The sequence below is a fragment of the Camelina sativa genome, chromosome 9 (assembly GCF_000633955.1).
Source record: "Camelina sativa cultivar DH55 chromosome 9, Cs, whole genome shotgun sequence".
NCBI classification, from domain to species: domain Eukaryota; kingdom Viridiplantae; phylum Streptophyta; class Magnoliopsida; order Brassicales; family Brassicaceae; genus Camelina; species Camelina sativa.
Genome location: NC_025693.1, coordinates 29,488,522 through 29,514,691, shown reverse-complemented (window position 1 = coordinate 29,514,691; position 26,170 = coordinate 29,488,522). Strand labels below are relative to the sequence as shown.

General features: G+C 34.9%; 7 protein-coding genes across 8 annotated transcripts; 2 read left to right on the top strand and 5 right to left on the bottom strand.

The window, feature by feature from the left end:
* On the bottom strand, positions 39-1,435 carry LOC109126228 (non-specific lipid-transfer protein 2-like). The gene is made up of 2 exons (XM_019229449.1): positions 555-1,435; positions 39-419 (listed from the first exon to the last, which is right to left on the bottom strand). The coding sequence occupies exon 1, from the start codon at positions 1,413-1,415 to the stop codon at positions 1,119-1,121; it is 297 nt and encodes a 98-aa protein (XP_019084994.1). The 5' UTR covers positions 1,416-1,435; the 3' UTR covers positions 39-419; positions 555-1,118.
* On the bottom strand, positions 1,734-3,211 carry LOC104712996 (clumping factor B-like). The gene is made up of 3 exons (XM_010430012.2): positions 2,919-3,211; positions 2,266-2,824; positions 1,734-1,941 (listed from the first exon to the last, which is right to left on the bottom strand). The coding sequence occupies exons 1-2, from the start codon at positions 3,115-3,117 to the stop codon at positions 2,274-2,276; spliced, it is 750 nt and encodes a 249-aa protein (XP_010428314.1). The 5' UTR covers positions 3,118-3,211; the 3' UTR covers positions 1,734-1,941; positions 2,266-2,273.
* On the top strand, positions 9,627-12,017 carry LOC104712995 (E3 ubiquitin-protein ligase MBR2-like). 2 transcript variants are annotated; one of them, XM_010430010.2, is made up of 5 exons: positions 9,627-10,454; positions 10,921-11,070; positions 11,178-11,282; positions 11,387-11,524; positions 11,656-12,017. In XM_010430010.2, the coding sequence occupies exons 1-5, from the start codon at positions 9,852-9,854 to the stop codon at positions 11,788-11,790; spliced, it is 1,131 nt and encodes a 376-aa protein (XP_010428312.1). In that variant the 5' UTR covers positions 9,627-9,851; the 3' UTR covers positions 11,791-12,017. The 2 variants fall into 2 exon arrangements, with proteins under 2 accessions (XP_010428312.1, XP_010428313.1); XM_010430011.2 differs by having other exon boundaries at positions 9,852-10,454; positions 11,184-11,282.
* LOC104712993 lies at positions 12,168-14,566 on the bottom strand. Its single transcript, XM_010430009.2, has 10 exons — positions 14,315-14,566; positions 14,159-14,236; positions 13,865-14,045; positions 13,651-13,778; positions 13,440-13,542; positions 13,243-13,343; positions 12,971-13,145; positions 12,700-12,870; positions 12,509-12,609; positions 12,168-12,424 (listed from the first exon to the last, which is right to left on the bottom strand). Exons 1-10 carry the CDS (start codon positions 14,564-14,566, stop codon positions 12,365-12,367), a joined length of 1,350 nt encoding a protein of 449 aa, XP_010428311.1. The 3' UTR covers positions 12,168-12,364.
* On the bottom strand, positions 15,217-17,196 carry LOC104712992 (UDP-N-acetylglucosamine--N-acetylmuramyl-(pentapeptide) pyrophosphoryl-undecaprenol N-acetylglucosamine transferase-like). Its single transcript, XM_010430008.1, has 4 exons — positions 16,011-17,196; positions 15,791-15,899; positions 15,571-15,706; positions 15,217-15,479 (listed from the first exon to the last, which is right to left on the bottom strand). Exons 1-4 carry the CDS (start codon positions 16,943-16,945, stop codon positions 15,364-15,366), a joined length of 1,296 nt encoding a protein of 431 aa, XP_010428310.1. The 5' UTR covers positions 16,946-17,196; the 3' UTR covers positions 15,217-15,363.
* On the top strand, positions 18,334-20,964 carry LOC104712991 (ETHYLENE INSENSITIVE 3-like 3 protein). The gene is made up of 3 exons (XM_010430007.2): positions 18,334-18,570; positions 18,824-20,575; positions 20,685-20,964. The coding sequence occupies exons 1-2, from the start codon at positions 18,536-18,538 to the stop codon at positions 20,541-20,543; spliced, it is 1,755 nt and encodes a 584-aa protein (XP_010428309.1). The 5' UTR covers positions 18,334-18,535; the 3' UTR covers positions 20,544-20,575; positions 20,685-20,964.
* LOC104712990 (suppressor of mec-8 and unc-52 protein homolog 1-like) lies at positions 21,073-26,073 on the bottom strand. Its single transcript, XM_019230079.1, has 18 exons — positions 25,966-26,073; positions 25,594-25,651; positions 25,360-25,461; positions 25,184-25,235; positions 24,888-24,979; positions 24,415-24,463; positions 24,077-24,160; positions 23,828-23,931; positions 23,606-23,692; positions 23,460-23,513; positions 23,003-23,098; positions 22,720-22,847; positions 22,356-22,482; positions 22,194-22,253; positions 21,988-22,095; positions 21,793-21,893; positions 21,594-21,645; positions 21,073-21,354 (listed from the first exon to the last, which is right to left on the bottom strand). The coding sequence occupies exons 1-18, from the start codon at positions 25,989-25,991 to the stop codon at positions 21,256-21,258; spliced, it is 1,479 nt and encodes a 492-aa protein (XP_019085624.1). The 5' UTR covers positions 25,992-26,073; the 3' UTR covers positions 21,073-21,255.

Sequence of the window (26,170 nt, the reverse complement as noted above, 5' to 3'; positions counted from 1 at the left end):
TCCGACTACATATATATGTACTTTGTTGAAAGCATCACTGTTACTCAACTTAAATGTCATTGTCTCTTAAGCAAAAGAAGAAACATTCACCTAACCAATCCTAATTTACACAAGCAATGGCAAAAAGTGAAATCGAAGCTTAACAATTGGAAAAATAAAGGTAGAATCTCTAAAATGACATTTGATTATCTTAATCTTGTTTAATCTAGCGTAGTAGTAGTAGTAGTAGTAGGAGTAATAGTATCCCTACGAAGCTCCTTGACGACAGTAGCGAGAGCCTCAGGGTTAAGACCAATATCGCAAAGAGCAATGAGAACTGACAAAGTATGTCGATCTAGCCCCGTCTCCAATATGTTCGACATCCTAAACACCAGCTCTAACGACTCTCTCGCTGTTTTAGCTGCTTCCTGATTCATACTCTGTCCAACATTATCCACGACCAAAAAAAAAACTCAATTTTGACTTTCGGAAACGATTCAATTTCATAGTTTCCAATACTATTTAATCTTATCTAGTACAGAGATCCTACGAGGATTGAGGAAAAAAAAACGAACCGATTAAGCGACGGGGACAACGAACGGCGTCGAGATCTAAGATCTTGAGATGAGATGAGTTGAGAGAAACGATTCTCGATTTCGTGATCGGCGGGACAAGACGACGAGAGAGGGCTAAACAGATATCTTATTAGTACAGTAGTTTTTTTAAGAGAATAAACCATTAGCCGGTTTGGGGAAGATTTAACTAGTTCAGTTTAAATCAAGTCGGTTAACGTAACAAAATCCGCCGGTTATGGTATAATCGAAGTCATAAACTAATTTAATCATGGACCGACTAAACGTTCAATTAAAAGTTAGGACCGATTAATTTGGCCAAACTTGACAAAAATGCATCCAAATTTAGGGAGATTGGATGATTTAGAGATTAATTTTGTATCATTATCATTGAGATTGGAAAAGTCACAAGTAAGAAACTTGAAGTAGAGAAAAAAACCATCTATGATGATGTGTTTTAACGTATTGACCAATACAAACCAATAATGATGACCAAAGGGAACACCTTTCTTGGGTCTTGAAAGCAAAGAAACAGAACATCGAAAATGACAACATAAAATACTTGGACTAGCACTTGGGATATGGGCAATGACAATCATTGGCGATCTTTTTGGCGTTTGGTGAGTTAAGGAAAGATTTGAAGTTAGGGTTCTTCAAGTACTGGCAAACACAGTGCTGTTGCTCTTTCACCTTCTTGCAACACTGATCCGATGGATTTGACCCTTTCCTTATGGTGTCCAAGCATGGGCTAAGCTGCATAGGATCACATGGCTCTACCGCAGCGACTCTGTTTTCTTGAGCAACAATGAGAATGAGAAGGATTGCACAAGTGAACAGCACTGGTTTTGTAAAAGAACACTTCATTGTCTCTCTAAGTTGGAGTTTTTAGAGAAAGAAGAAGAAGGTATTTGATTTGGTGGTTTGAAGTGGGTTTCTCTCGTTCTATTTATAGAAGAAGATGGCTTTGAGTGAGTCACGTTACTCAAATGAGAGTTTGTGGTTACAGGAGATCTCGATGTCTACTAAAAAGAGAGTATAGTTTCTTTTTAAAATGCTCGGACAAAGCATAAAAGCCTAAAACACCATTTGGGAGAAGTTATGAAACCACGTGCATCCAACATAGATGTCAGCTTTCGGCTAACCCCCGTGAAGGTATATGAATTTGTTGACACTTAAACAAAGAAAATAAAACACTTTCATAATTATATTCTAATTCATTACTAGTATTGTATAATATAATGTACTACTAGTACAAAGAAAGCACACAATATGACTCTAATTTCAAGTTTATATTCGAAAGTCAGAACTTACAGCCAACTTGCACCAAAAGCTGTACTGTTTCCATTCACTTTGTAGTTGCTTCCTTCAAAATCTTCGATGTAGTGCAAGTCTGTAACCAAACAAGAACACCAATCAGAGTGCATTGATTTCAACGTTTAAACATACACCAATCAGATAAGAAGCCATCGAGGTTTTCATATAGGAATAAACAAAGCCCGAGACACATGATTAAGCAAGAAATCACATGCTTAAAGATTAAAGAGTCTCTAAACAACTTCTCTTATGTACTAAAGAATATGTATATATACCTTTAATCAAGTTATACAAAGTAGAAAACGCAAAGTGTGACCAAATCAAATAAAGTGACTGTAAAAATGCAGAAGAAGAATGTTCTCTTTGCGAGTATCATATGTAGCGAAATTAGAAAACTTACCATCAACGTTAAGTCACTTTGAGAGAGTCAGAATTAGACAAGTTATTAGCTTTCTGGCCATCATCAATCTTGATATTGACATCATCAGACAAGCTAACATCTTTCAGACCATCAATCTTGATATCGACATCATCAGACAAGCCAACATCTTTCAGACCATCAAACTTGATATTGACATCATCAGACAAGCGAACATCTTTCAGACCATTAATGTTGATATTGACATTAGACAAGTCAACAACATCTCTCAGGCCATCAAACTCAATATCGGAATCAGATGAATCACCACCATCTCTCAGGTCATCATCACTTTCGATATCTGAGTCAGACGAATCATCATCACCATCTCTCAGGTCATCATCATCACTTTCGATATCAGAATCAGAGTGAGTGTCATGGGCATCGTTAACTGGATGCTTACGCACCACCTCCTCCATGACCTCATCGTCACTATCATCGTGATTACCTGATAACTTCCTAATCATCATTAACTCAAATAAATCGGGAATTGAATCCTCATCTCCATCATCCAAAATCTTTTGAATTCTATTTTTCAGCTCTGCAAAACCAAATCGTATTACATTCTAAGCAAATTATAATATCTATCAGCGAACTCAAGAAAAAGAAGAAGGTTGGATTCAAGAGAGTGTCACCTTCTTTAGAAAGAACCTTGTCGGTATTGAAACCAGGAGCGGAGTCGGAGTCGGAAGAGAAGAAGACGGGACGGGAAACATCTCGGTCGAAGAGAGGAACAACAACAAGACGAGAATGGCGAAGATTGACAACAGGTGAGTGAAGGAAACTTCGAGTTCGAGCCAATAGACTGGGTAATCTCTGAAGAAATCGACTCATGGGGATTGGCCTCGAGAGACTTAACTAGGGTTTGTCACTCAAAGAGGATTGATTTTGTCAAATTAGGGGTTTTGAATCAAAAATAAGCCATTAACCGCTCTTTTTCGTCGATTCCGGTTTTCATTAACTCGATCCGATAATATTGGGCTGTTGGGCTCTTTTGGTAATTTTTCAATGGGCTTTGGTTACTGACTTAATTTTCATCATTAAGGTGCTATATTTTTCATTTCATTTGTAAAATTGGTCATATGGCAAATTAACCCAAATTTATTAAGGGAAATTTTGTCCAATTTAAAAATAATTTGTTTGAAGTTTTAATACATGAAAATTATGATATTTTATTTTTCATCGGCGAATATATTGCAAGTTATGTAAGGATTTATCAACTTTTAGGTTTTTTTTTCCCTCAAATCTCAATCACATTAGTAGTTGCTTAACAACTAATATTTTCCATCATTACTTTGTGTGTTTACACAAGTGGTAGATTAAGGCTTTGATTGGTAACATGAGTTATCATTGACTCATAGATTATTCAAAAATGTACCAATCAAGAACAAAACCAAACTTTTTGAAGTTGGATTTGAGTTACAATGTGTTATGGTTGATTTACAATTTTTAGTTATATACTTTATTAAATTATTAAATCAAAACATTATTCAACATTATGGAAATTTTTATGAGTTAGGATGGGGTAAGTTGACTTAGATTTTTTTTTTAATTAGAAAAACGAAAAACTGTTATATAAAAAAAATTTGTTTATTCATATATCAATGAAAATAATTTTTACTTTTTATTTTATTAAATAACTTCTTTTAGTTAGTTATTTCGAATTTTTTATATTTTGCAAGTCATATTAGAATTTATCATTTTTTAGTTTTTTTTCTCTCAAATCTCAATGACAGTAGTTTGCTTATACAACTAATATTTCCCAGAAAATCTGGACCAATATTCTTTTGATACTTTGTGTTTAGATACTAGATAAACTTTTTTTTCAACATAAAAAAAAAGATATTAGATAAACTATACAATGTGGCAGTATAAACAACCATCGCTGGCGGCTACCACAAACACGCCAGATTTGTTGAGACCCATCCACCGCACCATCCTAGTGTGGAGAATCATATCGGCCACCTGATCTCCAATATATCCAGCATCACGGTACTGGAGAGAAGACACACTGGGGAAGCGTTCAACATTCTTTTCTAGGGCATCAAGAGCCTCACTGACTGGTTTTTGTATGGAAAGCGAATCATTCTTATCAGCAACTGCGAGGACTATTTCTATTGGCCCTTAACAGTTGTGCTCATGCAAAAAATTCTCCAGACTAGGTATGAGGTACTCCACCTCGTAAAACTCTGCACCACCATTCCTGTTTTTCGGTATACGGCAAGATTTAAGATCGGCGAAAACTACCACCGGTCGTAAATCCGGCGGTGGTGCTTGTAAATCCTGCGGTGGTGCTTGTTCCATTTTTTTGGAAAAGAAGAAGAAAAAAAGAAAGAAATCCCCAATTAGAAAGCTCGACGGCGGCGTAAAACCTAAAACCCTACCTATTCTTTTAATCATCAACTATCAACTCCTTGTTTGTCAATTTTTTAATTGGGCTTTGAGATTATAGTTTGGACTCTATGTTGTGTTGGATGTGTATATTGGAATTTAAACTAATTTGAACATTTCTTTTGCCTTTTAGTTTTAATAACTGTTTTTCTCCTCTGGAGAATTGTGTTATTTCTTCGGGCTTCTTTTGCCGATGGAGCTCTATCCCTGGTTCGTTTATGTTAGCAAAAATATATCACTTACAGTACTATATAAGATACAGAGTAATTCATGTTTGTCTCATCATCATATACCATTTTCATGCCTTGAGAATAACAACATCCATGATCCACCATTCTCCATCATCAGATGCTTAGTGCAGGCTAATCGTCCCCATATAGCAGCAATCTTCTAGTGTAATATTCTGAGATAAACACAGTAACTTGGGGGGGGGGGGACAAATGAGCAAAGAAGTCCAGCCAAAGTACTTTTGAGAAGGGACATTGAAAGAAGAGGTGGTCCCTTGATTCATCTCCCGAAGGACACAATAGGCAGGCTGACGGAAAACTAACAAAATCAATATATTTTCCATTGTATGCTAAGTATTTTATACATGTGTTCCCAATAAAATTTGACATGTGTAAGCAAAAACAAAATTAATAAAGTATGTATATTAATCAATAAATAATGAATAACAAAGTTACAAAGAATATCATAAGTTATTTAACATAATTTAAGTCATATATAAATTGTATTAATCATTGTAATATAAACTATATTTTAACCAGCGGTACACTATTTGCATATAATTTTTTATTATTATTTATATTTTATATTGTATTTGTTTGTTAAATATTAGATGTTTTCCAAATAGAGGAATAATTAAATTTCCCGACCATTTATGCGGCTAAATGTATATATTAATTTTTTAACCCGCAATATATTTCATGACCATTTGTTTGTTATATTTAGTTTGTTTTGTTTAGTGTTTGAGATTCTATTTTGATTTTTAATTATTATAACAAAAAATAAGAGATCTAAATACATATTAAGTCATTTATACACTATGATTAAGTCACATTTTTTCTTTATGATCTAATTATTTTACACAATCTTAGTTAAATCAACTTAATTTTTATATGTCAAATATTCTAATATTAATAGTGTTGCCAAATAATAAAATGAGGATTTAACCCGTATTAGCACAAATTTAATGATATTTTATTAATTCCAACATGTCATTTTTATAACTTATCTACTATATAACTATATTATATAGTATTTAATAAAAAAACTTAATTTTAAATATTCGTAAATATTTTAAAATTTTATTAAGTTTATAGATATTAATTATAATATTTAAATGAGAATTTGTTAAAAATGCCCCTTTTGATATACCCCTTTTCAAAAATACCTTCTTTTCTGGCTATTTTTATTTATGCCCTCTTTTAATTTTTAATGACCATTTTACCCTTAGATAAAATTATTTTATTCAATAAAAAGAAAAACAAAATTTTCCCGCCAAAAAATTTCCGACATATTTTTCCGCCAAAAATTTTTCAAAAAAATTTTCCCGCCAAAAATTTTTTTGTCAAAAAACTTTTGATCAAAAATTTCGAAAAAAAAAAAATTTTCCCGCCAAAATTTTTCCCGCCAAAAAAAATTTACAAGGTTTTTAAAAGGTTTTATAAGGTTTCTACCTTATAAACACCTTGTAAAGGCTTTTACAAGATTTTTTAAAGAGTTTTAAAAGGTTTTTTAAACAACTTGTAAACGCTTTTACAAGATTTTTAAAAGGTTTTTAAAAGGTTTTAAAAGGTTTTTAAAAGGTTTTTAAATGGTTTTTAAAAGGATTTTTAAAAGGTTTTTAAACACCTTCTAAACCCTTTTACAATGTTTTTAAAAACCTTGTAAAAGTTTTTATAAAATTTTTAAAAGGTTTTTAAACACCTTTTAAATGCTTTTAAAAAGTTTTTAAAAGCGTTTACAAGGTGTTTAAAAACCTTTTAAAGCATTTACAAGCTTTTTAAAAGCATTTACAAGGTTTTTAAAAGCGTTTACAATGTGTTTAAAAACCTTTTAAAAACCTTGTAAACGCTTTTAAAAGTTTTTTAAAAGCATTTACAAGGTTTTTAAAAGGTATAAATTTCAATATTTTTGGCGGGAAAATTTTTCGATTTTGGCGGGGAAATTGTTTTTTTTTTTGCGGGAAAAAATAATTTTTTTGGGAAAAATTTTCGATTTTGGCGGGAAAAAAAATTTTGGCGGGAAATTTTTTTGGCGGGAAAATATTTTCGATTTTGATGACTGTACATTCTTGCTGTCACTCAAAAAGGGTAATTTGGTCATTTTGTATATAAAGAGGGGTAGTTTTAAAAATGGTCAACATGAAGGGGTATTTTTAAAAAGAGATATGGAAAAAGGGGCATTTTTTAGAATGCCCCTATTTAAATTAATGTGAATCAAATTTCTTTTTACGTTAAGAATCAAAGCTCACAAGTTTTAGAAAACAAAATATGAATCAAATTGTTGTTTTCTTTGTTTGCAAAGAATTCAGAGATAGAATATCTTCAATACACAATAGAAAGTGTGGTTAGATGTATCATAGTTTCTGTTTCCATATTGATTATGCTGTATTTTTTTAGTTGGAATGGTATGTAAAAAATATTTAAGAAACAAAATCTGAAGTAATGTTATTTTTCGAATTTTTTAAGGATTAATTTTGTAAATAAATTTTTAAATAAGTACAAATAAAAGGGTATAACCCAAAATGTACTTCAAAAATGTATATATAGATTTTTATTGTAAGTAAGCACACAAAACCTTGAAAGAGTAATGAACTTAAAAAATAAAAAATTTTAATGAGAAGCCTGAAAATTTTAATACATGATGTGTATTAGTATAGTTTTACATATTTTATTTTAAAGATTTTACTGCATGTAGTAATATGAGAAGCCTGAAAAAAAATGAGTTTGTAGGAATGAATTTTTGGTTAATTGATGAAAATTGACAAAGTATTACTTATGAAATTATGACATATAAAAGAATAATATTTAGGATATTTTTGGATTTCCAAAATTTTTGTGGATGTTAACTGATTTTTTTTACTGATTTTTTTATCATTAAAGTTAAATACTAACCAATATACATATAATCTCATATGATGCTCATGTTATTTTTTTTTTAATTAAAATTTTAACTCTAATCTAGGAAGAAGTGAATTATGGTTTTACGATGAAATAGATAGTTAAATGTGATTACTAAACTGAATGTCTAATGATGGAATTTATTCCAGATTTAAAAATTTTCAAATATTAATATGTATCATTTAAGAATATTAGTAATATTTTTTATGTTTGATTTTATAATCTCAACACATGTATTTTTGTAATGCATATGTTAAAACATAAGATAATTCAAAATAGATTATAATTTATAGGAATGAATCTTCAGTTATTTAATGAGAATGTCTCTATATCTTTATATCTGTTTTTATTTTATAAATTTCACTCATTTAAAATTGATTATGACATGAAGTAAAATTAGTACTTATGAGATAATAACATAACAAAGAAATCTTAAATAATGTTGATTCAGTTTTTTTGCGAATTATATTTTTTAATTTTTATTTATATTTTCAATTCTTACTAAGATATATAGGTTTGATATGATGTATTAATTGTGTTTGATATAAAATATTTAGTTCTATGCATAAGATGAAATGTATAATTAAACTTAAAATATGGTTAATTATGATGATATAGATATTTAACTGGCACTCCATGTCCTATAAGAGTTTTTTGGGTAAAAATACAAAGATTAATAAACAGTAAATATTATGTTATTTATAAAACTTCAACCAATAGAAAAATATAATGCATAGTTCAAATAGTCATAAATTGTTATATTAATAAAAATTATACATAGAAATTTGAGAAATTATTATAAAATAGAGCAAAAAAATCTTACAACTCTTATATAATGGAACTGAGGGAGTATTAAAATGAAATATGAAAGGTTCATATTCAATATTAAAATGTTACAAGATAAAATAAAAAAACATGTATATTACTATTTAATTATTATCAATATATTCTTTTAATTTTTACCCGTGTAATAACGCGGGCCTTATCTAGTACATTATATTGATTAATACACAATCAGATTAAGAAATAAAAAAAAAACTAAAATATTAAGTGAAAAATATCAGTTAATATTTTTCACTGTTCAATTAATATTAGGATTTATCATTAAAATATTAATTGATAAAAATTAAGTGATAAATCCTAATTTTAATATTCACTAAACTATTAAGTGAAAAATATCAGTTAATATTAAGTGAAAAATTGAAAACTAAAATATTACTTTTCAATTTTTTTTCCCTCAAATCTCAATGACGGTAGTTTGCTTAAACAACTAATATTTTGCAGCAAATCCGGACCAATATACTTTGTGTGTAAACACAACTGGCAGATTAGATACTAGATAACTTGTGTGTGTTTTTGACTTGCGAGTTGTTGTGTGACCCCCTCTAATGTTTCTTGTCTTTCGTACCTCGAATACCTAAAATGTTTAAATACCTCTGACAAAGAAAAGAGAAAAAAAAAAGGTAAAAGTTGACACATGAGACATTTTTTCTATTTATACAAGCAAAAAGACAATAAAATTTCCTCAATTTTTTTTTTTTCCTCATAAAGGATTTTATTAATATAAATTTCCTCAATTCTATCTTCGTTTCTGAAACAAAACCAAAAAGAAAAAGAAAAAAAAAAAGAGTTATTCAAATCAAGTCAATTCTTGATACTTTGCTAGGAAGTAAGAAAAAAACAGAGAGCGGTCCAACTCTAAAAAAAGAGGTAAATAACCTCACAATTTCAAAAACATAGCAAACAGTGCTAAAAAGCCCTAAAAACTCAAAAGAAGTATAAACCACACATCATGAGACAGACAGACAGACATGTGACAAGAAATAAAAATATCTAATTTCGGTGACACTTTGGTAATTAATAAGACTTCAAACACAAACTAGAATAAATGAAAAAGTGGATTTTGATTACCAGTTAACGTACTAATTACTTAATTAGTTTCACTAAACCCTTCTTCCCCGCGCTGTGTCTTTCTCTTTTACTTTTTCCCCTATCTCTCTCTCTCTCTCTCCATTATCTCTCTGTTCTCCTCTCCAGAAGAAGAAGAAGACAATGCCAGTTTCTGCAGAGGCTTCTTCGACGACAATAGGTCAACACATCAGACTCCAACGACCTAGGAATCATCGAAACCTCCAACCCACCACTTCCACCGCCGACGAGCCTCTTCTCCCCAAACCTCCTAGCAGCCGCGCCATGTCTTCCTTCTTCCTCTTACCAACAACGAACGAAACCACCAGAAAGAAACCAAACGGTTTCACCCAAACGTCGTCGTTTCGTGCTCTCGGCTGCACAACCTCCGCATCTCAGCAAGTTTCCGTTCCCGCTGTGATTCGCTCTTCAGCAGATTGGGATGCGCCGAATAGTAGTAATCACAAAATCAAGAAGAAGACGAAGAATAAGAACAAGAACAAAGTTAGCAGCAGCTACAATGGCGGCGGTTCGATTAAGATCTTGAGCGAGTCTACTAACAGTAGCGGCGTTGGTTGCGCGGCGATTCCTGATGTCTGGTGCGGACCTGGAGTTGGGTTTTCAACGGATGCGGTTGTCAGCGGCTCCGTTGAAACCGTCGAGTCAGATCCTCCGAGAAGGAATATTCCGGTGAGACGCAAAATCGATGGTGATAATAAAACCAGTCATAACCAACAACAGAGAGAGGTTTACTTTCACAATTTTCTAACTTTTTATATGCTTTATGCTAAAGTTTCCATTTTTATTATTCATTCATTTTTGTGCCTTCTATATGTTTTAATTTGATTTTTTAAAAATTTTGAGTATTGCTGAAATATTAGAGTTTATATATATATCTAATATGTTAGTTATAATATCTTGAGAATATTTGATTTGACTCTATCTTTCTAGTTAGTTAGCATTAGGGTTTCTTTGGTTTTGATTTAAGTATATCGTCTTTTCATCGGAATATATATATATATTCCCTCGTTTTTTTTGTTTTTTGTTATAATTCCATTCAGTCGATAATTTTGGAACTCACAAGCTTTTCTCTTTTGTGTGGAGTAAAACTTAAAAGGTTATGTAGTAGTTTCAAGTGATCGATCATATGAGGTTTTGGTTTTTGTGTTTCTTCTTAGTGTCTTTTTAACTCAACTGTTGTCATACATTGCAGGGTTCTTCTCTTTTTCCTAGACGATCTCTCAATCAAGAATCCAATCCTTATTTCGATTCTGATTCAACCTTTTTGACATCGCGGGCTGAACAGAGTGATAGATATCATCGTCATCTACGTCAACCTTACTACCCTGATGGGCTCGCTGAGGTTGATTGTTTTTTTTTCTTCTAATTTTTACACTAAGTTTTAAGGTCTTAGAGATCAATATCATCGAGTTTGTGCAATGTTTTATTTATCTGTTTAGTTTCATTTAGTTGCAGATGATGATGCTGCAGAATGGTTTTGTAATGGGAGGGGTAGTAAGCTCAGACGATCGCTTCCGTGACTTGAGGCTCAATGTCGATAACATGACATACGAGGTAACTAAGGTGTCTTCTTGTACAAAGTACAAGTATACAAAAAGCTGATGATGTCTTTAGGTTCTTGAGTGTGTGTTGTGATTGTTTTGTGGTTTCGAAAACAGCAACTTTTGGAGCTTGGTGATAGAATTGGGTATGTGAACACTGGACTTAGTGAAAAACAGATCAAAAGCTGTCTACGGAAAGTCAAACCATTCCGTTTAGATACACCAGTTGAAGACAGAAAGTGCATCATCTGTCAAGTAAGTCCAGAGTTTGGTTTCATTGCTCTTAGTCCATATCAGTTCTTTGTAGAACCATGTTTAGATTTGGTGCTAATACAGATTTGTTTCTTAAGCAGTAGTAAATGTTCATGTGTATGTTTGTTTGTCAGGACGAGTATGAGGTTAAGGACGAGGTTGGGAAATTAAAATGTGGGCACAGGTTCCATATCCACTGTGTGAAACAATGGCTAGTGAGGAAGAACTCTTGTCCTGTTTGTAAAACGATGCCGTACGTTAAGTCTTAGATTAGAGAGGGGGGTATATCTCCTCCTGTGATGATGATTCCTCATTTTGGGATTGAAACCAATCACTATTTATTTATTTTTCTTTGAAAGAACCAAATCTTATGTTAGATTATTTTGGGCTTTTTTTTTTTAATTCATGATTGCTGTTTACAACTTTTGTATAACCAACCTATGGAAAAGTCTCTCATGAGACATTGTGAACCCCACATTGCTTGTGGATTCGTTCATGTTTTGTTGGTGATAATTAGGTCGTCAACTACAAAAAATGTTAGGTAGATCTAGCATTATATGATCACATGAAATTGATGAGATTGTTACGTGCAAGTAACATCATGTTGATGTTGATGTATCTATAGTGTAATCTACCCAAACATGAGTTTAGTTTAAACAAGTTAAAATGTATAAGTGAAATCTTCACCAGTCAGATATAACTAGACTTCAGTTCTTTACTACTTTGCTTTTGCTTTCCGAGTACAAAGTTCCCAAATGTGTGAAGATATGTATACATGAATGTGTGTACCTTCTTTTATATACAGAAACAAGAATCAAATCCATTTGAAATCTCGGTTATCTCTTAACTCTCATCATGTTGCTGAAGAAATCGAGCTATCAAAGGATATACTTCGCTCCGTGCCTGAAGTGAGAATGAACTGAACGGTTGAATACTTTTAACCAATATGACTTGTAATAAATAGAATGAAGAGTTGATCATACATACCGTTCGACCAGAAAGTAGATCCTGGTGGCCATAATGTGGACCTCCGGGTGATCCCAAAACTTTGAAAGTAGCTAAATGCTCTGGAATCAGCTTTACAGTATCTGCTCACCAGATCAACACCATCGCACGCCGTTATGTATTAGAAGAACAAAATTTTGAATTCGCGGTTAAATATGTTGTAGAGTAACTACCGTATACAGCATCAGGGGGGCAAACTATGTCCCAGTCCCCTGCAAGAGCTAAGACCGGCACATTGGTTTTGCTAATATGATCCTTGTAATAGAAAGTACCGGTTCTGTCACGCAGCCCACCTTGGTCCACCGCTGTTGTTAGTTGCAAGAGAAGCTTAACTGGTATTGTGGCTGTTTTGTTTCTCAGAATAACATTATCGTTAACGTCAATATGTTCAAAACAGTAGCTAATAAATATGTGCAGAAGTTTGAGAAAGTAGTTTGTACTTACATAAGCTGTTCAAAACAAGCTTCTCAATCATTTCGGGTTCCATCATTTGAGGAGCAGAGATATTAGCGGTTAACCAGGACAAAGGATATGGAGGACGACACATCAGAGGGTGAGCCATGGCTAGCATTGTGTCAATTGGTATGATAGGCAGGTTAATAGCTTCTGCAGGCGCTTTCTGAAGCAAAACGACATTTTAAGATCACTTAGTCAGTAACATTTTTTCCCTTTCTGAGAGAGTGTAACAGTACGATGATTGGTTCGTGAGTACTTACGATGGGTAATAGGTACTTGAGGAGTGTTACTGAGGATGAATAGTCTAATGTTGATGCGAGAGTGGCGACAGAAGCTAACCCCGAATCTATTCCTTTAAAGCCTAGTGAAGAAACGTGATTGAGCCAAAATGTGACAATGACTTTACATTTTAAACAAAGAAAAATATCAGTCTATATGATTTATAAGAGAAGGTTACCACATCTTGAGAGCATGGCGTATAACAAGATACCACCCATTGAGTGACCAACCGCGAGCAACTTCCCATCTTTAGGCTTGGTTTGATTCCTCACATACTCCATCTGAGACCAACACGTACGCCATACAATTAGAGATACATAGCTATAATAGTAGCGTGTGAGCAAGTGTCCTCCAAGTTTAAGAAGAATAAACAAGAAGTGTCACCTCACCGCAGAAGGAATATCTTCTTCAAGATAGTTATCAAAATCCCAATTGTAATGAGGTATAAGTTCAAACCGCTGCTTGAAATCTCCCACTTTCTTAGATAGACGGTCTTGCAGTCCTATGATCTTGGAACCTGCAGGTTATTTCTCAGTAAAATAGACAAAAGATGCTCTTCTCTGTTCTCAACAGAACAAACCAAGAGGTAATGAATCAATCAACCTGCATCAAGAACATTTTCCAGTCTCTCGGATACATTTACGAGATTCTCCAATAGATTTGAGACAATCCACTGCTGGTTATCAAGATTTGCATCAACACTTAGAGAACTCAACCCGGCTCCACGGAACTCAAGAATCCATGTATCAAATCCAGAACCAGACATGTATCTTGCAAAGGAACACTACAAAATAAAACTTTCAGATTCAACATACAAACTTGTGTTCCAAGAATCCATTTCAGTATACACTACAAGCTCACGTCTAAAATAACTAAATCATAACCACAAAAAGTTACCTCAGGGGAAAGATCGTATGTAACAGCATTGGTTCCAATCCCAGACAATAGAAGCAAAGGATGTTTCCTCTTTGGTGCCTATAAGTGTATACAAATACGTATAATAAGTACATCTATACGTACATGTCTCTCTCTTATATATATATATGTCGGTACCTTAGGGGAAGGAAGATAACGCCAGAGAGCGACGCGCCAATCGGAGTTTGGAACAGTAACGTAGTGGAGTTCATCCGCCGTGCAGATTTCATTCACCGTCGTCGTCCTTGCGATCGGCGAAGATGATGAGCCGACGACTCGGCCGAGTCGCACTGAGGAGAAGAAGCGCCGAGAGTGACTGCGTAAAGAAGTGGTGGCGACAGCTGTGGAAGTGAGGGAAGCTGAACTAAACTCGAATCGGAGAGCATCCATAACCACCGCAAATCACCCACAAATGTCGCCGGAGATGTTTGGTTATTTATAGACGGTGGGAAGATCTCTCATCTCTCACTGAGTCGTTGTTGTCTGCTCAATTTCTAATATTTTGTGTGGTTTTGAGTTTTTCAATTTAAATTTCCTTTTGCCACAAAATTAGAGTGGGAAAAAAGCTTAAAAATATCTCTATCTATTTTTTATTTGGAAGTTTAATACTTCGTTTATTTTTGGAAAAAAAATATCTCATTTAATTAAAACGTATGATTTAATATTTAAACTAATAAATTTTGTTAGTTTCATATTTACGGTTTGTTGACAAAAATAAAATTTCATTCTTTTTTTTTTTTTATCAACAAAAGAATCAGTTCAAACGAGCCAATTAGGGAGAAAATTTCATTTTTATTATTATTATTTTAATTAATAATTAATTTTAAATGACTTGATATTTTAAACGACTATATTAATTACTATATTTTGTGAAATTAGATAAAACGTCGGCGCAATTTTATCCAAAAATATATAATATCTTTAAGATTCTGAAATCTTGTTCTTATCTTATTTTTTTTGTCAATACGTTACTAAACATTCGAATCCAGACGATGATGACACGTACGACATTAGTAACTTTAGCAACTATACTACGAAAGTTCATAAAATTTTGTATCTTCGTTGTTGTTTTCTGAAGTGATGTTATATAACATATCCACGAAATCGGTAACTTGTGGAGTTAAAAAAAAACACAAATCAATGAGAGTTACTTCAAAATCTCATCAATCATACACATATATTTTGACCTACTTATGTTTGGAATTGATAATAGAAATAATGTGTTTAGCAACATCTGATGCAGCGTCCGGTTTAGCACATTTGAATGCACGCTCGCTCATTTCTGTCATCAGTTCTTCATTCCCTATCATTTGGTACCAATTCAATGAGACAATGCCAAAGAGGAACAACAAGTTTGATCATTGCAATTTCAGATTTGTGGAGTTTTTAGTTACCTAGAATATCTTCCATGGCAGCTCGAAGAGTGATTGAATCTAGCTCCTCTTCTGTTATTAACTTTGATCCCACACTGTCCGCCATTAAAGAAGCATGCCTTATTTGATCCCCTTCATCGCTATGTGGTGATGGTATCTAAGGAACCAAAAGCAACATTCAAAATGTTTTAGAATGAGAACTGACTAAGACCTGACAAAGATGTAGCAAATTCAAACATACCAAAATAGAAGGTTTTCCTAATGCCATGATCTCTGAACAAGTCATTGCACCGGCTCTAGAGATAACCAAATCTGCAGCCGCATAAGCTACACCTATCGATCGCAAGAACCTTATACCCAACAAAGAAGATTCACATTTTGAGTTACAAGTTACCGTGTGAAACTTTAGTCTTTTAAAGAGACTACACAAGAGTTGAAAATGTAGTATATATAAAACTCACGGAGATAGAAAGAGACGAGGATGGCTTCTAACGAGACTATCCATTTCATCAAAAGCTTCAACACCAGTTTGCCAAACAAAGAACCAGTTCTCATGTTCAGACAACAACTGCGAGTAACAGTTAAGCAAAGCTATGTTAATGGCATTGGCTCCTAAAGACCCACCAAGCAAAAGCACAACTTTAGCATCCGACACAGCTCCAGCCCACTGTCCGAAAAAGCTCACACGCGCCGCTCCTTTCGACGAGTACCTTCTAAGCGCTTGTCTTATAGGGTTACCGTAAACGACACACTTGGCTGCGACTCTTTTGGGGAGGTTTGTGACTGTACAGTTGAAAGGAGCGAAGATTGTGTCGGCGAAGTAAGAGAGAATCCAATTAGTGGTTCCAGGGATTGAATCTTGTTCCTGGATTACGAATTTGGTTCTTGAGATCACGGCGGCGAAGCAAACCGGGAAAGAAGCGTGTCCTCCGGTGCCGACGACGATTTGGGGTTTGAACTCGCGGAGGATTTTATAGGACTCGAAGGTTGATTGGATCAAGCGGAGAGGGAATTTGAGGAAAGAGGTGAAGCATAGGAATGGTCGGGAAGATGATGATCCGACGGTGGAGATGGCTGAGAAATCGAATCCGGCGGAAGGGACCGTCGTGCTCTCCATGCTGTTTGGGAATCCGATGAAGAGGATTTGAGATAGTGGGTCGGCGGATTTAAGCTCGTCTCCGATTGCTAGCGCCGAAGAGACGTGTCCGGCTGTGCCTCCGGCGGATATGACAACTCGTAAACCGGAGATTTCGTTGGACACGGAGGAGTGGTTAATTTGACGGTCTACTGAGAGACAACAAACAGAGGAGGAGGAGGAGAAGGTGAGTCGACTCGGAACGAGTTTAGTCGAAGGGTGAAAAGGTAATTTTGGAGAGAGGTATGAAGGTATCGCCATGAGAGAGATCACGAAACGAAGCTTGAAAGAGTCAGACTTTTTATTCACTGTGGCATTTGGGTAGAAGACGAAGACGATGATAATAATGTTTTGAAGTTTGAACTATGATGAAACCATATGAATTTGTTCTTTGAGAAGTTTTGGAATTGGTGAGAGAAGCAAATGCGAAATCTATCGAAATCAAAGAGAACGAAACTGAAGAGTCGATTGAGATCCTTCTCTGATCAATCTTAAGGTTTTTTTTTTCTTGTCGGGAGAGTCAAAGTTTGTAAGCGAAAAGTCAACTCCTTTGTACTTGCTTTTGTTCTGTTTTTTTTTTTGCCACGTGGGAAATGCTTTTTTTTTTTTTAAAGTTGTTAGTTAGTTACTCTTAAGCCACGTATTATTCAAATTAAGCTTTTAATATGTGTACTAGAACTAAAGAAAATGAAATAATAACCGCTGGAAAAATTAGAAGTAGAATGAATGAGGGATTAAAATAAAATAATCGAACTAAAATTATAAGGCTTTTTGTATAAGAAATTGGTTTGTTTACAAACAAAGAATTTAGTTTCTAGTTTATAGCTTGATGGTTCTCTATCTTTCAGTCTTAAGTTAATAGCGCCATTGGGTCCATTTTAAAAAATTTGGTACGGTTGAATTATAGTATTAAGTATTGTACTGGAGCACGTTAAGCGAGATTAACGTAATGTTATACAAATGTACAATGACTAAATACTATGTTTTGTAGTATTTATAATGACTAAATGAGCTGTACCAAACTATTGACAAACCAAAATACTACTAGTATACTAAAAAGGTAGCCGTACAAGAAAATCATGCTGCAACTTTTTTGTAAATGCAAAACTGGTCCCAATTATGCCTGCTGCAACTTCACTTTTTACAAATTCATCAACTCAAAACTTTTTTATTCTCCTTTATAGTACAGTACACTCGTGGTTCACGAAAACAAGAAAAGAAAAAATAAAGTAACGAAAGAGTACCATTATTCTATTTCTTGAGCCAATCAAATTTTTCTCATAAACCACTAACAAGAAAAGAAAAAAATCCCAACAAAATAGATACACTAGAAATGAATCATATCCACGCATATTTCTGTCTTTTTATGTCGAGTGATCTTACTATATTTATTAGCTGAAATCATTCCATTATTTCGGGTTAAAAATATCAACTGGAATATTGTTTCGTAACAACAACAACAGTTAAAAAAAAAACTACAGATAAAGTAAGAAAATATTTTTTTTACATTTTTAAAAAAATCAAACAGAAAGAGAAGAAATCAACTTTGTTTTTGCAACGAATAAAAAATAGTAAAATACTAATAGTATTAATTAGTATTAAAAATTGGGAAAAAAAAAAACAAAACATTGGTCCTTTGAGTTATTGCCACAAAGACAAAACAATACTTAGGATTTGGTCCGACTAAATCGTTTTGCCTCTCCCAATTCGCAGACATTTTTTACTCTCCTCCTCCCCCTCCTCCTGAGAACGACGACAGGAGAAAGAGAAAAAAAAAACCCTAAAATTTTTATTCAGTTTCGGCGGTTCAGATTTTGTTGTTGAAGAGTTTTTTTATTTTGATCGAATCAAATGGGTGATCTTGCTATGACCGTGGCAGACATCAGGTGAGGAAGAACATTTTGATTCAAATTCCATTGATTTGCTGTTTTCATATCCCCCCTGTTGAATTTAGGGTTTTTAGGAATCATTGGACGGAGTTAGCCCTTAGGTTCAAATCTTAATCCAAATTGATGAATCCATGAAATAAAAATTTGATTTTTATTTGTTGGTTGACAACAAAAGTGGTGCTTTTTGTTTAAAGTTCGTTAATTTATTTGATTCAGCTGAAATATTGTATATTGTATTATTGTGTGATAGGATGGAGAATGAGCCTGATGACTTAGCTAGTGATAATGTGGCGGAGATTGATGTGAGCGACGAAGAGATTGATGCGGAAGATTTAGAGAGACGGATGTGGAAAGATCGTGTGAGGCTTAAGAGGATCAAGGAGCGACAAAAAGTTGGCTCTCAAGGAGCTCAAACGAAGGAGATGCCAAAGAAAATCTCAGATCAAGCGCAGAGGAAGAAAATGTCTAGAGCTCAAGATGGTATACTTAAGTACATGTTGAAGCTGATGGAAGTCTGCAAAGTTCGTGGCTTTGTGTATGGTATAATACCAGAAAAGGGTAAACCTGTGAGTGGTTCCTCTGATAATATAAGAGCTTGGTGGAAAGAGAAAGTGAAGTTTGATAAGAACGGACCAGCTGCTATTGCTAAATACGAAGAGGAGTGTTTAGCTTTTGGGAAATCAGATGGGAATAAGAACTCGCAGTTTGTTCTGCAGGATCTGCAAGATGCAACTTTAGGGTCTTTGTTATCTTCTTTGATGCAGCATTGTGATCCTCCGCAAAGGAAGTTTCCGTTGGAGAAAGGGACTCCTCCGCCTTGGTGGCCAACCGGGGATGAAGAATGGTGGGTGAAACTTGGTTTGCCTAAAAGCCAGAGTCCTCCTTACAGGAAACCGCACGATCTCAAGAAGATGTGGAAGGTTGGAGTTTTAACAGCAGTGATCAATCACATGTCGCCTGATATTGCAAAGATTAAGAGGCATGTTCGCCAGTCGAAATGTTTACAGGACAAGATGACAGCTAAAGAGAGTGCGATTTGGTTGGCGGTTTTGAACCAAGAGGAGTCCCTGATTCAGCAGCCTAGCAGTGACAATGGAAACTCTAATGTTACTGAGACACATCGACGGGGTAATAACGCTGACAGGAGGAAAAATGTGATCAACAGTGACAGTGATTATGATGTTGATGGGGCAGAGGATGCTTCAGGTTCTGTTTCATCTAAAGACAGTAGAAGAAATCAGATTCAAAAAGAGCAAGCAACAGCCATCTCACATTCAATAAGAGATCAAGATAAAGCAGAGAAACATCGCAGAAGGAAAAGACCGAGGATCAGATCAGGAACTGTCAATCCACAAGAGGAGGAACAACCTGAAGCTGAACAAAGAAACATTTTACCTGATATGAATCATGTTGATGCCCCTCTGCTGGAATATAACATCAACGGTACTCATCACGAGGAGGGTGTTGTAGACCCAAACATTGCCTTAGGACCAGAGGAGAATGGTCTAGAATTAGTGCTTCCTGAGTTCAATAACAGCTATACTTATCTTCCACCTGTAAGTGGACAAGCTATGATGCCTGTAGACGAAAGGCCAATGCTTTATGGATCAAACCCTAACCAAGAGCTGCAATTTGGGTCAGGTTACAACTTCTATAATCCCTCTGCAGTGTTTGTAAATAATCAGGAAGACGACATTCTCCATACACAGATAGAAATGAATACACAAGCACCAACTCACACCAGCGGGTTCGAGACCCAAGGAGGTCTACTTCAACCCCATGGCTTACACGGAAACGAAGACGGTGTAAGTGGGAGTGAGTTGCCTCCTCAGTATCAGACCGACCAAGATAAGCTATTGGACAGTAGCATTCTGTCTCCATTTAATGACTTGGCGTTTGATAGTACCACCTTGTACTCTGGGTTTGATTCCTATGCTTTTGATGACGATTTCTCATGGTTTGGAGCTTAGTGTCTTGCCATTTTTGTTTGGGAGGTTTCATGGTAAGTTTGTATCAACACAACACCATCTCATATAATTTTATCTTAGTTTATAAAAGTTACCGTACTTGTGTTATGTTTTGTTGACTGTTAACAACTTAATATCTTGTAGGTTCAAAGGGACATGGCAACGTCTGGCTAGTACAGTTACATTCTATTCTACTGATCTAAAGTTCTAAACTCTTCTTCCTTCTTTTTTTCTTTCTTCTTTTTAAAAATAATTTTCTTAGATTTGTTAAGAGAAACAATTTCTTTCTTTTCGAATAATTTGCCAGATGCACTGCTTTCTCCCGTTGTAATGGACCTAATTGGTCTCGAGGGAGAGCAGTTATTGTATCATTTGTAAATTAACCTGTGAGTAAATTCATCAAGCTAAGAGAATATGACTCCCATTGTTCCCCAAGGCTAGGTATGAATCACGAGAGTTGACTCAAGTGAGAAGGAAGAAGACATGTCAAAGGCTAAGGAATCACAATATTAGAAAAATGCTGCATGTCACATAGCCTCTTTCAAATCTGATATATTGGTTCATTGTTTGAGAGTAGTGATCCCCAAAATCCAAGTTCTTTGTATCGGCAATGATGTTTTACATAACTTACACTAGTTCTAATTCGACAGAAGAGTGCCAATCAAACAAAGAAGGAGATTAATTCATACAAAGCTAGGCTTGATGATGAGACAACTCAAGGCTTCCATAACTTCATTGTGCCATCTTCACTATAGGTAGCAAGGAGATTTCTATGCGGGTGGTGTGTTACACCAATCACATCCTTCTCATGCACCTGTCATAAGCATAAACTATTCAGAAACCAGGTCTAATGATAGACTAGACAACTTAGGCAAGTATTAACAGAGTAAAGGATGATAATCTGAGCTCTAAATGGAGAATAGACTGAATCAAATATGTAAAACAGTAGGGACTACATATACTCTAGGGAATTGATATTATGTGTTTATCTCGAATACAACTTTCAAATTTCAATGTCCAAATTTTTTTCGGAGCATTCTGGATATAACTTACCATCATGAAATGCTCAAGTTTCCCGGATTGATAGTTGAAGCAGTACAATTTCCTGCAAGTTAGCGCAAACCACTGTTACAAACATCAAAGGCAGTAGATGAAACCAGAAAAGAAAGGGACCATAAGATTATCCTTTGAAATCAAACTCTTGGTAGTTATCCAAAAATAAAACGATAGATAGAGGAGGTTAGAGTGTTACTTGTCTTCACCGATGCAGTATATCCAATCTCCTTTCGTAGATACACATGCTGCTACAAAATCTCCTCCTTCCCTCTTACCGGATGAGAAACTCTTCACAACCTGCAAAAAATAACAATATAGAACCATGTGAACAAACTAAGTATTGGCATGACAGATGACATTGATATGCAGGAGACCTTTGCTGGATATTCACCTGTCCTTGGAGCGTCATGATGTATACTGATGATGTCTTGTTGCACACAACGATGTGTTCTATGTTTTTAGGGAACAGATGAACAGAATTGACAGATGCGTCATTTCCCTAGAATTCAAAATACAGATTTGGTAACCAAAGAGTTGACTTGGAAACAAAATATCAGAAAGAGCTACATGTAAATGAATCTGTAAGAGAAAATATACCCGTAAAGGAGGTGGCGGCTTAAATGTTTGTAGACAATCTGTCGTCTTTGAATCCCAGACCTGTGCAAGAAATCAAGACTGCTATTACACGGCTGAACGGAGAGTCCAAATGAGAAACACTGAAAGAAAGCCAAAGCCCAAGAATATACTAATACAATGTACCTTCACTGTACAATCACTGGAGGCAGTGATTACACGGCTTCCATCACTTGTAAAGATGGCGTTATTTACATAAGATGTATGACCGCGAAATTCTTTCAACAATTTCCCAGATTTTAAGCCGTGGATTCTGCATAAAATAAACCAAAAAAAATATAATGTGAATTTGAAAAACCACTCGACCAGAAGCCCTATCAACCAGCAATCAACTTGCATAATTTACCAGATAAAAAGGCGAAATACTAATAGAGAAGAAAATTGATGCAATAAGTTAACAGAAACTTCAACCATTAAAGAAATATAGAGCCTCAAGTTTTGCTTGGATGAGATTCATATTGCAAGCACATAAGTAAGAATAACATAATACCTTGCGGTGTGGTCGAAGGAGGTACTCAGTAATTGGCTTCCATCCCGAGAGAAGGACAGACTTGTAACTCCTTGGGAATGTGCACGGTCAAAACGACGAATGCATAGACCAGTCCTTATACGCCAGACCTGCAAAAGGGACATGCAGTTAAGTCTAGTTTATTCTTATTGTATACAATCAGAATTCATATGGGACCAATGAGTGAAAGAAAAAATATCTACTAAGCTGCTGCAATAGTCAGAATAAAATCAACTTAAAGGAAACATATGCAACTGGAACTTACTTTCATCTTTCCATCTTGTGACCCAGACGCAAGTAGCTCTGAATCCCTGCTAAAGTCTATACAAAGGACAGGGTCATCATGCATCATGAAAGTTTCCTGTTAGAATTTAATCATTGTAAGTAAAGAGGGATGGAATGAGACTCTTTATCCAAAGCTGATATTTTGTGTATCCGGTAGCCTCGGACAAGATATTTGGTGCATAAGGAGTTTTATTGGGAAATATTTTTGGAATTCAAAGATATAAGTAATCCACCATATACTTGGTGCTTCAGGAATTTAACTTGCGACATTTATGGAACAGAAAGCAAAAAAGTAATCCACCATATCGTTCTCATGGACTTGCCACCCGTTCAAGACTCAAATGCAATAAGGATTTTATCTTTCAGTAAAAATACAAACAGCTCATCTGACCCGTACTGAGTTAGAATCAAATATAAAAGGAGACACGAGAGCTTACAGCAGCTTGATATTGCAAATCCTTCTTCAGCTTCCCACTAATGTAATCCCATACCTGTAATGGTTTTCAAGTCTGAGTAATCCTAGTCACAGTATTAGCTTAAAGACTTTTAACTAGTATTATCATACAAGCCGCCATCAACTTACCTCAATGAAACCATCAACAGATGAAGATGCAAGAAACTGTCCATCTAGTGAAAATCTACCGCATTCGGCATGACTCTTTTTACCAAACTGCACCAGCACAAGGAACAAGATATGAAAATTAGACAAGACCTCAAATAATGAGAACCCAAAGATAATTATGAACAGCAAATCATAGGCCTATAAGCTAAGCAAGCTATTAAAGTTTTTGCGATAGATATGAACCTTTATTGTATGACTAAGAACATTAGGATATGTATCATCTACATCTTGTTTCATAGCTGCTGTCCCACGAAAGAGGTCAAACTGAGTTCCTGGAGGGAGTAGGCCTGACACCAGTGTATGTAAATTTTAAGAAATGAGTAAGGGTACATATGTTGATTCCATTTATATATTAGTAACATAGACAACATGACGTGTGACTTATAATTCTACAGAGCTGTTTGATAGATCCACAGTTCCATAGATGCTCACCTTGATGTTGTTGCCACTTTAAAGCCTGACCTATCAAAGCCATTAACCGTGAAGGTGGTACCACAGTAACCTCGGCAGCCACAGCTGACAGAGTAGGAGAAAAACCAATAAGTAAACCTTGAGTACACATACGGAGCAAGAGACAACAAAAACTCCATAACCATTAAATAGGGAATAAGTTCCCGTCATATCTTTTTTCATGTCAAAAGATATTCTTAGCCTGCTATAGAGAGAAAAATTCCAGAACATCACTTAGTTGCTTCAGGTAATTAACCCCAAAACAACTTACTAATAAGAAAATAGATTGTTCTTTTAACAAATAGAGGAGAATGGCCAACCTTGAGCAATCTGTGCACGTTTTCTCTCTTTAGTCGAGTCTCCATAAGCCTTAGAAACAATGGTAAAATCAGCAAAACATGATTTTCAAACACACAAGGAAATGATTACATGAAAACAACTGCACCTCAAAAGACTAATCAGATAGAAGGTAATAAAATGTAAAGGTACTATTGTCCTCACAAACACGGAACATGTGTTATAATTGTTTCAGACCCTTATCTAGAAACGACTTCATATTTAACCGCTCAGCACCTAAGACCCTTAATTGGTTCTTCTTAAGACTTTATAAGATATCTAAAGGCACACGAATCAGAGTATAGAATATGCAAGAGGCATACAATTTCTAACAGATATACTAATATTGCTTAAATTTCTGAACAGTTGCGGATAACCATGCTTAGGTGATACAGCAACCACACAAAATAACACTAAATATGATACTGAATAGTCGAGCATAATAGAGCTTCCATACCTCATGCGGATCAAAATAGCTTCTGACTAGAAGATGCTCCATCTTTAGATATCTCTCTGGTTGCTCCTGTTTCATCACACCCATCACTNTACCTCAATGAAACCATCAACAGATGAAGATGCAAGAAACTGTCCATCTAGTGAAAATCTACCGCATTCGGCATGACTCTTTTTACCAAACTGCACCAGCACAAGGAACAAGATATGAAAATTAGACAAGACCTCAAATAATGAGAACCCAAAGATAATTATGAACAGCAAATCATAGGCCTATAAGCTAAGCAAGCTATTAAAGTTTTTGCGATAGATNAGTGTCCAATTCTCGAAGCTCTATCATCTCCAACACAATCTGAATAAATAACCCCCAAATAGATTTAAAAAAAGACAAACTTGAGTTTGTTGAACGAAAGATGCTTCAACAAAACATATGTTTATTCACTTATACAATCCACAAAGTAAAGAATAGTATATACCTGTTCATAAAGATCTTCAAGCTTATTCCTGGGAAGCTTAAGCTGAGAAACTTGAGGTAGTACAGAGTCCCATCTTCCACTATTAATATCAGAAATAAACGTCTCANGAGTTCCTGGAGGGAGTAGGCCTGACACCAGTGTATGTAAATTTTAAGAAATGAGTAAGGGTACATATGTTGATTCCATTTATATATTAGTAACATAGACAACATGACGTGTGACTTATAATTCTACAGAGNACGTCTGATTCAAGGAGTTCTCTTTGCAGAACTGAAGCATAATCTTTATCACACTGAGATATAAAAACACAATAGAGAGCAATTAGGGATGAAGTATACCCAACACTGAGGTATAACATCAAAAGCTTGGTGACTAAAATATTTAGAAGGCATTAGCTTTAGAAGAAGCAATGCTTAAACAAAATATGGGGAGATTCAAAAAAACAGAAATTTAGAATGGCGGATATAGATAGACGCAGATTCAAGAGGTTTTTATTTAACCTAGGGATCCGTCTGAGCATTCGTAAACAATGGTTCTTGGAGTATAATTCAATCAGTGCGACTAAAACGAAAGCTAGGGTTTTGAAAGAAAAAGTTGAAATCTTACTCTCGAGCTTCGATTTCGAGCGCCATAGTCTGTCGTAGTGGGTTTCGCCGGAGACACCAAGGGGGTAAAGACTGGAGAAGATGAACGAGTATACAGACGCGAGCGAAGGAGTTTTAATTGGGTTTTATAATTTCAGGGCAATGCAGAGAATATAAAATATATGGGGTCAGAACTAAATTTCCAGAAAATCTGAGTGCTATTTTTT

Bases quoted from the DNA above. Each gene is read 5' to 3' on its own strand.
- LOC104712992 (XM_010430008.1), bottom strand. From the start codon at position 16,945: ATGGCGATACCTTCATACCTCTCTCCAAAATTACCTTTTCACCCTTCG. The intron at 15,900-16,010 runs GTGAGTTTTATA...GTTGGGTATAAG, and splicing joins CCTCGTCTCTTTCTATCTCC to GTTCTTGCGATCGATAGGTG. The intron at 15,707-15,790 runs GTATGTTTGAAT...TTGGTTCCTTAG, and splicing joins TAGGAAAACCTTCTATTTTG to ATACCATCACCACATAGCGA.
- LOC109126228 (XM_019229449.1), bottom strand. From the start codon at position 1,415: ATGAAGTGTTCTTTTACAAAACCAGTGCTGTTCACTTGTGCAATCCTT.
- LOC104712993 (XM_010430009.2), bottom strand. From the start codon at position 14,566: ATGGATGCTCTCCGATTCGAGTTTAGTTCAGCTTCCCTCACTTCCACA. The intron at 14,237-14,314 runs GTACCGACATAT...ATACACTTATAG, and splicing joins GTTATCTTCCTTCCCCTAAG to GCACCAAAGAGGAAACATCC. The intron at 13,146-13,242 runs GTAAGTACTCAC...GTTTTGCTTCAG, and splicing joins TCAAGTACCTATTACCCATC to AAAGCGCCTGCAGAAGCTAT.
- LOC104712995 (XM_010430010.2), top strand. From the start codon at position 9,852: ATGCCAGTTTCTGCAGAGGCTTCTTCGACGACAATAGGTCAACACATC. The intron at 10,455-10,920 runs GTTTACTTTCAC...CATACATTGCAG, and splicing joins ATAACCAACAACAGAGAGAG to GGTTCTTCTCTTTTTCCTAG. The intron at 11,071-11,177 runs GTTGATTGTTTT...AGTTTCATTTAG, and splicing joins ACCCTGATGGGCTCGCTGAG to TTGCAGATGATGATGCTGCA.
- LOC104712991 (XM_010430007.2), top strand. From the start codon at position 18,536: ATGGGTGATCTTGCTATGACCGTGGCAGACATCAG. The intron at 18,571-18,823 runs GTGAGGAAGAAC...ATTGTGTGATAG, and splicing joins ATGACCGTGGCAGACATCAG to GATGGAGAATGAGCCTGATG.
- LOC104712996 (XM_010430012.2), bottom strand. From the start codon at position 3,117: ATGAGTCGATTTCTTCAGAGATTACCCAGTCTATTGGCTCGAACTCGA. The intron at 2,825-2,918 runs GTGACACTCTCT...TTGGTTTTGCAG, and splicing joins CAAGGTTCTTTCTAAAGAAG to AGCTGAAAAATAGAATTCAA.